The sequence below is a fragment of the Saccoglossus kowalevskii genome, chromosome 2, assembly GCF_978046115.1.
Source record: "Saccoglossus kowalevskii chromosome 2, keSacKowa6.1, whole genome shotgun sequence".
Lineage (NCBI taxonomy): Eukaryota > Metazoa > Hemichordata > Enteropneusta > Harrimaniidae > Saccoglossus > Saccoglossus kowalevskii.
This window is the reverse complement of record NC_140642.1, coordinates 41,005,496-41,020,519: the sequence shown is the minus strand read 5'-3', so window position 1 is coordinate 41,020,519 and position 15,024 is coordinate 41,005,496. Positions and strand designations below refer to the sequence as shown.

Here is a 15,024-nt window from a genome sequence, read left to right as displayed (position 1 = left end):
AATTGGACTTGCGGTTTTTAACAAGAAGTCGAAAATATCACTTTTTACCAAAAATTACAAAAATATTCACCAAAATTAGAGAATTGAAGACATCATTATGAAATGAACAAATCTGAGAGAGGTCCACATGTAGTATCTATATAAGTAATATCAAAGCAATTGGACTTGCGGTTTTCAACAAGAAGTCGAAAATATCACTTTTTGCCAAAAATGACAAAAATATTCACCAAAATTAGAGAATTAAAGATATTACAAAATGAACAAATCTGAGAGAGGTCCACATGTAGTACCTATATATGTAATATCAACGCAATTGGACTTGCGGTTTTTAACAAGAAGTTGAAAATATCACTTTTTACCAAAAATGACAAAAATATTCACCAAAATTAGAGAATTGAAGATATCATCATGAAATGAAAAAATCTAAGAGAGGTCTACCCAAGATACATATACACCAAGTATGAAAGCATTCAGGCTTGTAGTTTTCAAGAAGAAGTCGAAAAAGTAAAACATTGACACGGACGACGACAGACAATCACTCATATGATAAGCTCCGCTCGACAAAGTCGACAGCGGAGCTAAAAAGAGAGATATTCAAATGTTTTATAACAGGATATTTACACTTGTCAATTATGCACAATTGGGTACCTGGTACAGTTGCTATTGAATATTAATAAGGTGCAAATTAAACTGTTTTTATTGGCGATAAAAATAGTGTATTGATTTGAACAGCATGCCTCTTACTGGAGCCAATCTAAAGGCATAAGTTGGTATCATAACTATCTTATCCAATTAATCCAATAATACCATTGCATATATATACCAGTGAAAACCTTACTTAAGTCAATTTGTGATATAAATAAGCAGCACAGGTAAACCCCCACACCATCCCTACATCTCTACTGCTGCTATACACTCTGACCACATAGTCTAAGCACAGGTAAACCCCCACACCATCCCTACATCTCAGCTGCTGCCATACACTCTGACCACATAGTCTAAGCACAGGTAAACCCCCACACCATCCCTACATCTCTGCTGCTGCTATACACTCTGACCACATAGTCTAAGCACAGGTAAACCCCCACACCATCCCTACATCTCTGCTGCTGCCATACACTCTGACCACATAGTCTAAGCACAGGTAAACCCCCACACCATCCCTACATCTCTGCTGCTGCCATACACTCTGACCACATAGTCTAAGCACAGGTAAACCCCCACACCATCCCTACATCTCTGCTGCTGCTATACACTCTGACCACATAGTCTAAGCACAGGTAAACCCCCACACCATCCCTACATCTTTGCTGCTGCCATACACTCTGACCACATAGTCTAAGCACAGGTAAACCCCCACACCATCCCTACATCTCTGCTGCTGCCATACACTCTGACCACATAGTCTAAGCACAGGTAAACCCCCACACCATCCCTACATCTTTGCTGCTGCCATACACTCTGACCACATAGTCTAAGCACAGGTAAACCCCCACACCATCCCTACATCTCTGCTGCTGCCATACACTCTGACCACATAGTCTAAGCACAGGTAAACCCCCACACCATCCCTACATCTCTGCTGCTGCCATACACTCTGACCACATAGTCTAAGCACAGGTAAACCCCCACACCATCCCTACATCTCTGCTGCTGCCATACACTCTGACCACATAGTCTAAGCACAGGTAAACCCCCACACCACCCCTACATCTTTGCTGCTGCCATACACTCTGACCACATAGTCTAAGCACAGGTAAACCCCCACACCATCCCTACATCTCTGCTGCTGCCATACACTCTGACCACATAGTCTAAGCACAGGTAAACCCCCACACCATCCCTACATCTTTGCTGCTGCCATACACTCTGACCACATAGTCTAAGCACAGGTAAACCCCCACACCATCCCTACATCTTTGCTGCTGCCATACACTCTGACCACATAGTCTAAGCACAGGTAAACCCCCACACCATCCCTGCATCTCTGCTGCTGCCATACACTCTGACCACATAGTCTAAGCACAGGTAAACCCCCACACCATCCCTACATCTTTGCTGCTGCCATACACTCTGACCACATAGTCTAAGCACAGGTAAATCCCCACACCATCCTTACATCTCTGCTGCTGCCATACACTCTGACCACATAGTCTAAGCACAGGTAAACCCCCACACCATCCCTACATCTTTGCTGCTGCCATACACTCTGACCACATAGTCTAAGCACAGGTAAACCCCCACACCATCCCTACATCTCTGCTGCTGCTATACACTCTGACCACATAGTCTAAGCACAGGTAAACCCCACACCATCCCTACATCTCTGCTGCTGCTATACACTCTGACCACATAGTCTAAGCACAGGTAAACCCCCACACCATCCCTACATCTCTGCTGCTGCCATACACTCTGACCACATAGTCTAAGCACAGGTAAACCCCCACACCATCCCTACATCTCTGCTGCTGCCATACACTCTGACCACATAGTCTAAAAGCACAGGTAAACCCCCACACCATCCCTACATCTCTGCTGCTGCTATACACTCTGACCACATAGTCTAAAAGCACAGGTAAACCCCCACACCATCCCTACATCTCTGCTGCTGCTGCTATACACTCTGACCACATAGTCTAAGCACAGGTAAACCCCCACACCATCCCTACATCTCTGCTGCTGCCATACACTCTGACCACATAGTCTAAGCACAGGTAAACCCCCACACCATCCCTACATCTCTGCTGCTGCCATATACTCTGACCACATAGTCTAAGCACAGGTAAACCCCCACACCATCCCTACATCTTTGCTGCTGCTATACACTCTGACCACATAGTCTAAGCACAGGTAAACCCCCACACCATCCCTACATCTTTGCTGCTGCCATGCACTCTGACCACATAGTCTAAGCACAGGTAAACCCCCACACCATCCCTACATCTTTGCTGCTGCTATACACTCTGACCACATAGTCTAAGCACAGGTAAACCCCCACACCATCCCTGCATCTCTGCTGCTGCCATACACTCTGACCACATAGTCTAAGCACAGGTAAACCCCCACACCATCCCTACATCTTTGCTGCTGCTATACACTCTGACCTCATAGTCTAAGCACAGGTAAACCCCCACACCATCCCTACATCTCTACTGCTGCTATACACTGACCACATAGTTTAAGCACAGGTAAACCCCCACACCATCCCTACATCTCTGCTGCTGCCATACACTCTGACCACATAGTCTAAGCACAGGTAAACCCCCACACCATCCCTACATCTTTGCTGCTGCCATACACTCTGACCACATAGTCTAAGCACAGGTAAACCCCCACACCATCCCTACATCTCTGCTGCTGCCATACACTCTGACCACATAGTCTAAGCACAGGTAAACCCCCACACCATCCCTGCATCTCTGCTGCTGCTGCTATACACTCTGACCACATAGTCTAAGCACAGGTAAACCCCCACACCATCCCTACATCTCTGCTGCTGCTATACACTCTGACCACATAGTCTAAGCACAGGTAAACCCCCACACCATCCCTGCATCTCTGCTGCTGCCATACACTCTGACCACATAGTCTAAGCACAGGTAAACCCCCACACCATCCCTGCATCTCTGCTGCTGCCATACACACTGACCACATAGTCTAAGCACAGGTAAACCCCCACACCATCCCTACATCTCTGCTGCTGCTATACACTCTGACCACATAGTCTAAGCACAGGTAAACCCCCACACCATCCCTACATCTCTGCTGCTGCCATACACTCTGACCACATAGTCTAAGCACAGGTAAACCCCCACACCATCCCTACATCTTTGCTGCTGCTATACACTCTGACCACATAGTCTAAGCACAGGTAAACCCCCACACCATCCCTACATCTTTGCTGCTGCTATACACTCTGACCACATAGTCTAAGCACAGGTAAACCCCCACACCATCCCTACATCTTTGCTGCTGCTATACACTCTGACCACATAGTCTAAGCACAGGTAAACCCCCACACCATCCCTACATCTCTGCTGCTGCCATACACTCTGACCACATAGTCTAAGCACAGGTAAATCCCCACACCATCCCTACATCTTTGCTGCTGCTATACACTCTGACCACATAGTCTAAGCACAGGTAAACCCCCACACCATCCCTACATCTCTGCTGCTGCCATACACTCTGACCACATAGTCTAAGCACAGGTAAACCCCCACACCATCCCTACATCTTTGCTGCTGCTATACACTCTGACCACATAGTCTAAGCACAGGTAAACCCCCACACCATCCCTACATCTTTGCTGCTGCTATACACTCTGACCACATAGTCTAAGCACAGGTAAACCCCCACACCATCCCTACATCTCTGCTGCTGCTATACACTCTGACCACATAGTCTAAGCACAGGTAAATCCCCACACCATCCCTACATCTCTGCTGCTGCTATACACTCTGACCACATAGTCTAAGCACAGGTAAACCCCCACACCATCCCTACATCTCTGCTGCTGCCATACACTCTGACCACATAGTCTAAGCACAGGTAAACCCCCACACACTCCCTACATCTCTGCTGCTGCCATACACTCTGACCACATAGTCTAAGCACAGGTAAACCCCCACACCATCCCTACATCTCTACTGCTGCTATACACTCTGACCACATAGTCTAAGCACAGGTAAGCCCCCACACCATCCCTACATCTTTGCTGCTGCTATACACTCTGACCACATAGTCTAAGCACAGGTAAACCCCCACACCATCCCTACATCTCTGCTGCTGCTATACACTCTGACCACATAGTCTAAGCACAGGTAAACCCCCACACCATCCCTACATCTCTACTGCTGCTATACACTCTGACCACATAGTCTAAGCACAGGTAAACCCCCACACCATCCCTACATCTTTGCTGCTGCTATACACTCTGACCACATAGTCTAAGCACAGGTAAACCCCCACACCACCCCTACATCTTTGCTGCTGCCATACACTCTGACCACATAGTCTAAGCACAGGTATGTGAAGCAGCAAGAGATTATTTGAATGTCTATATATTTGCTCTACTAGTAACTCATGCATAATAATCCAGTATTACAACACGTACAACTGTTAGTTTACATGCACTTCTAACAGAACAAATACAGTATCCCAATTTTTTAAACATGGATTGCTAGTGAATAATTGGAAAAATAAATTGAACTTTAATTTCAGGTTACCCTAAACCAAGGCCCCTCCCCTAATCCATAATTCTAATTCTGCCTCTCGAATATCCTTCCTCCATTTCAATTGTGTATACCCCTTATTTACAATTATTTGGAGAGGCACATTAAATTACATTGGGGGATTTAGTGTTAGGGGTTAGGGGGCATTAAGAAAGTCTTTCCATACCAAATTTATAAAAGCATATGCAATAAATGAATGACAACTACTAGATCATCAAAGTGTTTATTCTGTTTCCATCCAAAATATCTGCTGTTGCATCAAAAAATGCAGAGATTATAAACAGTGAATGAAGTAAAGAATCTCTTGGTGTCTCATCTAAAACATTATCAGCATTAGTAATGAAAGAACCATTGCTGAATAGAAATATGGTAGATTAGGAGTGGGCGATGCCATAGTATGACAAGTGGGTGGCAGCCTGATGTCCCAGACAAGCCTGACAGAAAGTTTTTTATACAAGAAAACGTTGCTATATTTGATATGTGTTGCTCTCATGAAAATAAAAGATACCAAACAAGTCAGGAGTACTTTATGTCTATATACATGTACACATAACTTTCACAAAATAGCTAAATATGGGTCACACTTTTCACATTTCTTTTCAAATCAATGAAAAAAATAAATAACACTCTTATCGAGTGCGACATAATTTTTTTTGTTAGCCATTTATAAGAGAGTGCCAGAAGTTACCATTTACTAAATGCTCACCTGTTCTTCAGTGTTTTCGATAATGGTTTGTTGTTTTGGTGGTGTATCAGACAGCGGTAATAACGAAGGTGAAATCATTAGCTTGTCATCTTCAGACACACTTTTTATCTCAGTGTCTTGTGACTAGAAAATAAGTTTTGTAAGTGAGTGGAGTATGTCAAATAATTTTTCATGTGTTATTTTAAAGTTACATTCCCATTATGTATTATATACTCATTACTGTAGTCACCATGACAAATTACAAAATCAGTTAGTTAAGCAACAAATCCTAAAATACTGAATACTGAAGCAAGCCTGCACTGAAGTTTGTGGTGTGTAATCAACAAATGTAACATTTCTCATTGTTGTTATCACCAATCAGGCCTATATATTTTAGTAGGTACTTCTAAATTCAATTTCAGGATTCTGTTGGATAAGATTTCTCATTAACTGTACAAAATCTAAAGCTCTTTTGATGTTTACAGAGATCAGTGAAAGGTTTTCTGCAGATACAGTGGAAATGTAACTCAACAGATAGTCCTGAAACATGGCCGTCTATATCTAAACAATACAAGTCAACATGTACACCAGAAGACAACTACTTTTTGGGATGCGTCACTAATACATTTGAAGAATAAACATTTGATTGTGTTAATTATTATAGTCTTACTGTTTAACTTTGCATTTAACAAGCAAAGTTACACTGTAACATTTGATTTTAATTAATGGCAGTAATTATTTTTAAGAGAATACAAATGAAAAGTATGCCTTTGCTATGTATCAATTGAAAGAATATTTTACACTCAATAAGTAGTATTTATTTATCAGTTTATCATTTGTTTTTTTTTTTGATAATATTGTCAGTATTTCATCAATAACAAGACCGACATTCAGATAATAAGATATTGTAATCTTGTTTTCCCCATTAGAATAACTTATGACATTTATGCAACTGACAGCTCTGACAAGCTTGTATCTTACACAACAAGGTTTGTTTATTCGATCATTGCCTCACTATTATACCTTGGCAAAATTCACACAATTACCCTGTATTTACTGTCAACGAAATCAATCACAATGGCACATAATCTGATGCAGTCAATGTTAATGGAACACAAAGTCTTGTGTTTTTATTAACTCAAGCCACAACGTGATAGAAGACAACAAAATCTATTGGTTTAAATTTGAAATTGGTTCAGGGAGTTGTTACAGGAATGCTGATTGGTGGATCCAATTCATTGATGCAGCCAATAAAACAGCTTTATCTAACATAATCATGAACAAGCAGCCTATCGGCTGAGATAGCTCCGCTGTTAGCAATGCACATTTCAATTAAAAAACAGAAGATATCATTAGAAAATGAACAATATGTATAGTATCAAGCAATGGGACTTGCTGTTTTCAACAAGAATTCAAAAATATCACATTTTACCAAAAATTACAAAAATATTCATCAAAATTAGAGAATTTAAAGATATCATTACAAAATGAACAAATCTGAGAGAGGTCCACATATAGTACCTATAAATGTAATATAAAAGCAATCGAACTTGTGGTTTTTAACAAGAAGTCAAAAATATCACTTTTTACCAAGAATGACAAAAATATTCACCAAAATTAGAGAATTGAAGATATGATCATGAAATGAACAAATCTGAGAGAGGTCCACATGTAGTACCTATATATGTAATATCAGAGCAATTGGACTTGCGGTTTTTAACAAGAAGTCAAAAATATCACTTTTTACCAAGAATGACAAAAATATTCACCAAAATTAGAGAATTGAAGATATCATCATGAAATGCACAAATCTGAGAGAGGTCTACCCAAGGTACATATACACCAAGTATCAAAGCACTCAGGCTTGTAGTTTTCAAGAAGAAGTCGAAAAAGTAAAACATTGACACGGACGACGACGGACAATCACTCATATGATAAGCTCCGCTCGACAAAGTCAACAGCGGAGCTAACAAGTGGGGATGGTTATGAATGGTTTGCTTCACAAAAACCATGTGATTGGAGGATGAATATTATGGCACAGGAAAGATAGTCATTATATACCTGTGGTTCTTCAGAATTTTTTAATCTCTTTTGCAGAGGTTCATCCTGTAGCAATGATGGTGATATTGGTCTTTTCACAGATTTCCCTGCATTTGGTGAAACATCTTCCACAGAACTGCTTTTGGACTATCACAAAAATAGAAAAAGTGGTAAGAACTTGACACCATAGAATAGAGCAGAAGTTACTACAAGGCATGTAGATTGTTTTTGAATAGTATCTTTGAGATCAAACTGCATGCACAGAAATCAAAGTCAACTGCACACATGTAAGTACTACAAAACATTAGGTAGATCAGTGTTTTGAAATGACATTGCTTAACCACTTACCTCCATACTAACACTGAGAGATGCATCTCCACCACCAGTTGTGGCTGGCATATCATTCCCAACATTTTTGGAATCACCATTTTCACTTTGTACTGATGTCTTACTGGTATTTTTCTTTAATGCTAAGGTACCATCTGATTCTCGATAACTACTGTCATTACTAGATTCATCATCAATCAGCCAGGTCTTCTTTACACTACTTGGTGTCCTATTGGGGGTATTACTAGTACTACTGGTACCTGTCTCTCTTGTTGGAGTGTTAATGCCCTCACCTGGTTGTAAAGACTTCTTTTTATTACTTTTCAGAACACTCTGAGGTAGATAGTCACCGAGCTGCTTCCTGTAAAACAGCAATGACAATGCATACTAACAGCCACAATTGGATTTTCATCAAACCTAGCCATATTTTTACATCTTTAACATCCATCAGTCATCTGCTGCATCATGTTCCCTTCCAAAATGCCTAAGAGAATTCTGTCGTTACAACACACCATTCTGACTGGTTAATACCAGACCTGACCTATCAGGGCAAGGGATGTTGTTTCAGGGCAAATTCTGTGAGAAAACACTATGGCAATAATTAGTTGGCATCAAGAGTTTGTGCATGATTGAAAACATTGACAATGAAAGAAAGATAATGATAAAGGTCTTAACTTTGACAGTTTTCCTACAGACCCTAATCACTTTTTGTGACCATTTCTGTTTCCTCATTGTAATAGTGTCAAATTAATGACATTCTGACAAGTTTCCCAATTGTATTTTCCCCTCAATATATAATATTCCCCCTAATCTGGCACATGGACAAAATTTCCCCCACTCCTAAAAATATGATTTCTTGAGTACCCTGGACACCTTGTTGGATGATCGTTGTAAACTATCCAATACCCGTCTAATATTTTCCCACCTCAATATTATATTGTGCTAAATGTTGACCTGTTATAATTAAATAATAAGACTTACTTTTTGACATGTTTAGCTTCTAGCTTCATGCCCTCTTTATACATATTAGTAGAAACAGCTAGCCTGTATACAGTATCAGTAAAACTCTGGATGTCATAGGTAAGGTCTACATTCATATTCTCTAGTTTCTCAAATGAAAGACCAATAAACCACATAGAACACAACACAGGTCTACAGAGAAACAGTAAAGAGTTATCAGATTTGCTGGCACTGATAGTTACAATTATCTGGCAAGGAAGTCCACACACTAAACACACCCTATGTGGTAGAGTATGTCACGTATACCAAGCATAAATTAAAATTAAAAATACTGCAAAAGCATTAATTTTTTACTGTTTTGAAATTTTAACACATTAAGTAGATTTTTAAATTCACAGTAAAACATCAAATTCTACAGTAATTGACCAGATTCTTATGTATATATTTTATCAAATTCATTTCAAACACAATTAGAAGCCAGTGAAAACATTTACAGTTTTCATTTCTTAGCAAAAGTAACAAGGGAATCAAGTGTGGTAGTAATTGCTTCAAGAGGAAAAAATAGTACCATCAGTTTGACTCTCGCCTTACCTAAGGAAATGATGGAAAGAAACAATATCAATAGTTGAGAAATCATATCATATAAATTTATTATGTGCCGATTATTACCACACCAAACTTTCATTGAGAACAATGGCAAAGTGGTCTTACTTATCTTCTATCTTCTCAGATGATGTCATGGGTGAAAATGCCTCCGGATTTACATGTGCTAACGTAATACATGGATTCCTCTCTAAATTACCAGTTAATAATCGAATCTTGGATTCAACCAATCCAATCCTGGGAATGACAACAAAATAGGTCAGCTGTAGCATTTGACACATTTTAACAATTATGCCTTGTGGAGACAAGGCCATCTAGGGCCTAAATCGTTTTTGCCAACATTGTTAAATGATCTGTGTTTATGAATATGTGTTAACAGTGTTGGACCATAAGTGTACTATTATGCAAATTAGCTAATTAAATGCCAACTGACTAATAAATGTTGGTACCAAATACTAAACAAGTCTCATTTCTTGCTCCTAACTAATTTACATCCTATTAGTGGTTGTGGTAATAATCATTGAGATAATGGTATCCACGAAAACATGGTATTTGGCACATCCTAACCTTGCATACTGCACAAATTTACTTGGTATCTTTACTTGGTATCTCTCAGTTTGTGCACATGACATTTGTGTTTCTTATATTACTAGAGCATGCTGTAAAACTCAATTGCATCTTACATCATCACTCTGAGTGATGGGCTGACTACCTAGGTGTTTGACAAATGAACTCTGAGTGATGGGTTGACTACCTAGGTGTTTGACAAATGAACTCTGAATGATGGGTTGACTACCTAGGCGTTTGACAAATGAACTCTGAGTTTGGTTGCTCACATAGCCGACCACCAAATACTCTGAGCGCAAGGCATTGACTTACAACAAGAAAGTCCTTTTTGTATGGTGTATGTTAACAATTGATGATCAGCAAGATCAACACGTTTACTATCTTTTCAGTCATTCTTTGAACGATTATGTTTAATTAAATATTGCTACACTACAGCAAGTTATTATCAACATTGTTGGTAAATGTACAGCAATTGCTTCCAATGTTGTTGAAGTTGTTTTGCTACAATAAAATTTGTTTTAATACATGGCAGAATACTTACTCAAAGTAGAGTTTATTTATTATCGGGATACAAGAATTATACCAATATATATATCACAAGCTGAGTTTCATAGTGATGACTTTGATTACAACAGTTTTATCGACCGCCTCACTAGAGAAACACCATTTTTGGCTATTTTTACAGCGAATGAACGCACTTCGCATTCAAATTATGGAAGAAGAAAATCAGAAATTGGATTTGCCGACAAACCATCGATTCAAACAGTTGGTCATCGACAATCTTCGTTCAACTACACCAGGGGGCATAATTAAGGCAAAACTATTCATTCTGGATGGGTTATCATCTACGATGAAACAGAATAAAAACCAACTGTGTGAACCGACTGCCGGCTTATCTACTGAAGCCGGTAAAAAACAAGTCATTGTCAATGACACGTCCCCGTTCCGTTCATATTTGAGTGACATATACATTCAAAGCAGATCATGACCGAAATGCACCTGCATATGTACAACACATTGTACTAAATCTGAACAAAATCCATGCATGCATGACTGAGATCCGGTTCTGGAATTGTGAAAATACGTGATTTTAATGCATTTTCGGCCTTAAAATGGCCATCATTCAGCTATTGCTAAGCGGATCATGAAACAAATGCACATATCTATTTGTGACATGATGCACCATGTGTGTGTGAAGTTTGAACTTGATCAATCCAGACATGTCTTGGATACGGATCCAGAACTGAATTCTTTAAGAAAATGGCCGCCAGTCGGCCATTTCGAACTTGATCCGGAAAAAAAAAATGACGTGCATCAAGGTCCTATTATGTTTAATGTAAGTACCGAATTTGAACAAAATCCGTCCATGCATAACTGAGATCCGGGTTCGGAATGGTGAGAATGTGCGATTTCAATGCATTTTCGGCCTTAAAGCGGCCGCCATTTGGCTATCGTTAATGGGATCATGAAACAAATGCACATACATATTTGTGACATGATGTACCTTGTGTGTGTGAAGTTTGAACTTGATCAATCCAGACATGTCTCGGATACGGATCCAGAACTGAATTCTTTAAAACAAAATGGCCGCCAGTCGGCCATTTCAAACTTGATCTGAAAAAAAAAATGACGTGCATCAAGGTCCTATTATGTTTAATGTATGTACCAAATTTGAATGAAATCCGTCCATGCATAACTGAGATCTGGGTCCGGAATGGTGAAAATGTGCGATTTCAATGCATTTTCGGCCTTAAAGCGGCCGCCATTTGGCTATCGTTAATGGGATCATGAAACAAATGCACATACATATTTGTGACATGATGTACCTTGTGTGTGTGAAGTTTGAACTTGATCAATCCAGACATGTCTCGGATACGGATCCAGAACTGAATTCTTTAAAACAAAATGGCCGCCAGTCGGCCATTTCGAACTTGATCTGAAAAAAAAAATGACGTGCATCAAGGTCCTATTATGTTTAATGTATGTACCAAATTTGAATGAAATCCGTCCATGCATAACTGAGATCTGGGTCCGGAATGGTGAAAATGTGCGATTTCAATGCATTTTCGGCCTTAAAGCGGCCGCCATTTGGCTATCGTAAATGGGATCATGAAACAAATGCACATACATATTTGTGACATGATGTACCTTGTGTGTGTGAAGTTTGAACTTGATCAATCCAGACATGTCTCTGATACGGATCCAGAACTGAATTCTTTAAAACAAAATGGCCGCCAGTCGGCCATTTCGAACTTGATCCGAAAAAAAAAATGACGTGCATCAAGGTCCTATTATGTTTAATGTATGTACCAAATTTGAACGAAATCCGTCCATGCATAACTGAGATCCGGGTCCGGAATGGTGAAAATGTGCCATTTTGATGCATTTTCGGCCTTAAAATGGCCGCTATTCGGCTATCGTTAATCGGATCATGAAAAAAATGCATGTGCATATGTCCCATATAATGTGTGATGTATGAGTGAAGTTTGAACATAATCGGTCCATGCATGTTCGAGATACAGGTGATCACGGACGCACGGACGCACGGACGGACGCACACAGGGCAAAACATAAGTCCCCGTTTTCGGACTCCGTCCGAACGGGGACTAATAAAAGCGGATAAAACTAGACTTTCACTTGGACACACACGCGGTTGCTAGATCCGCTATGGACTCAGACAATTTTTTACATATATTATTCGCAGTAGATTTCGTCGAACCAACCCTTTGCGCTATGTCAGCAAAAGATATTCCTTCTAAATACAGCTCAACTATCTTTTCGCGAATCGCAGGTGGAGTCAGGAATCCCTGTATACTGCGCTGTGAATGTGACAGTCACAGTCAACAAGTGCGTGATTGGACAGTGGAACGGCGACTTGAAGTCTGGGTGTGTCGCAAATGTATCAAAACAAACTTGATTGTAGCAAAACAACTTCAACAACATTGGAAGCAATTGCTGTACATTTACCGACAATGTTGATAATAACTTGCTGTAGTGTAGCAATATTTAGTTAAACATAATCGTTCAAAGAATGACTGAAACGATAGCAATATATAGATTGTGAGGATTTACAACAACTGGGCGTGGCACTTGCTGAATTTCCCAAACCTTGACAGCTCTCCTGACTGGAGTGCTATAAATTATTTACTACCATGAAATCTGTCCATGCTTACTGCTGTTACATTAATCTCACTTTCTGTCATTGGATAGACTATCCATGAATATGCATCTTGTAAACATAGGCTGATTTTATAGACATTGATTTGTAAGGGAAGAGGTCATATACATATAAAATAAATATTTAAAGTTTGGTAATGTCTCAGTTTGCACACATACATCATGCATGTATGGCACAATGAGCACTTAAGAATCAATTTACATACAAAGAACCAGCTTACCATTCCAGGTGATGTTCCACTGTTGTAGCACTGGCACTTAACACAATATAATGCCTGTAATACAATAAAAGAATGAATAAAATTAATTGCGGCCACTGATCACATAACATTTTGAATTATAATGTTATTACACAATTAAGGATGCTGTATATGTTTTTGGTATTGATTTTCTAAACTGATATTTTCATATAAAATATTTACTGAACCACACAAAGCCATATATTGATGGAAAGCCTATTTCACACTGAATATCGACAAGATAGTGTGTGTATGGACGTGTATAGTTACAGCAAACAACCGAGAATGCTTGATTTTGATGATTTTTTTAGCACAAAAATGGCCACCATTCGGCTATTTTTGATAGGATCGTCAAACCAATATATTTGTATATCTATGACATGATGTATAATAAATATTTAAAATTTGAAAATAATCAGTCACCGCCAGTCGGCCATTTTGAATCTTATCTGAAAACAAAATGATGTGCATCAAGGTCCTATAAAATGTTCAACATATACTAAGTTTGAACAAAATCCATCTGTAAACAGCCAAGAAATGCTTGATTTTGGTGATTTTTAGAACAAAAATGGCCGCCATTCGGCCATCTTGAATCAGATCGTGAAACAAATTGATGTGCATACTGTAAAGGGGGTAATTATTCACTGGGCTTTAATTTAGCTTATTTCACTGACTGGAAAAATGCGCTAAATTAAAATACAGTGAATATGTAAAAATTTTCTAAATGACGAAACCGTGAATTTAAAACCCACTGAATATGCCTGAAATGGTAAATAAGTGAAATTTAAACCCAGTGAAAATTAGTCATTTTACAGTATGTATAATATCATGTATGATGTATGTGAAGTTAGATTGTGATTGGTCCAGGCATTTTTAAGATACAGGGTCGGACGCACGGAGGTCAAAACATACCGGTAAGTCCCTCTTTTCGGACTGCGTCCAAACAGGGACTAATAAAACAAGGATGCTCACACACAGACGCGTACGTTTTCTTTTACAGCTGCTTGTCTCAGGCTTTACGTGTGGCCTAGTCTGGGGCCAAGTGTTTCACTTCCGACTCATTGTCACGGTGATCAGGGTGTCAACGAGTCCATGACACGTAATTTGGTCACGAAAACTAAGTCTGCCATGTGCTCAAATTTTCTATCTCCATGGTCTGATCGATTAAATCGTGGAAGGTACTAACGTTAAT

At 39.6% G+C, this 15,024-nt stretch overlaps 1 protein-coding gene across 2 annotated transcripts in view; it reads right to left on the bottom strand.

Annotated features, from left to right (window-relative positions):
* The window catches only part of LOC102808306 (poly(A) polymerase beta-like), a 56,076-nt gene that overhangs the window by 5,864 nt on the left and 35,188 nt on the right, over window positions 1-15,024 (bottom strand). For both annotated transcript variants that reach the window (XM_085495635.1, XM_085495641.1), the window contains 6 exons: window positions 13,815-13,868; window positions 9,958-10,086; window positions 9,268-9,438; window positions 8,308-8,647; window positions 7,981-8,106; window positions 5,941-6,063 (listed from right to left, as the gene is read on the bottom strand). In XM_085495635.1, coding sequence (XP_085351761.1) covers window positions 5,941-6,063; window positions 7,981-8,106; window positions 8,308-8,647; window positions 9,268-9,438; window positions 9,958-10,086; window positions 13,815-13,868 — 943 coding nt within the window. The remainder of the gene's footprint in view (window positions 1-5,940; window positions 6,064-7,980; window positions 8,107-8,307; window positions 8,648-9,267; window positions 9,439-9,957; window positions 10,087-13,814; window positions 13,869-15,024) is intronic.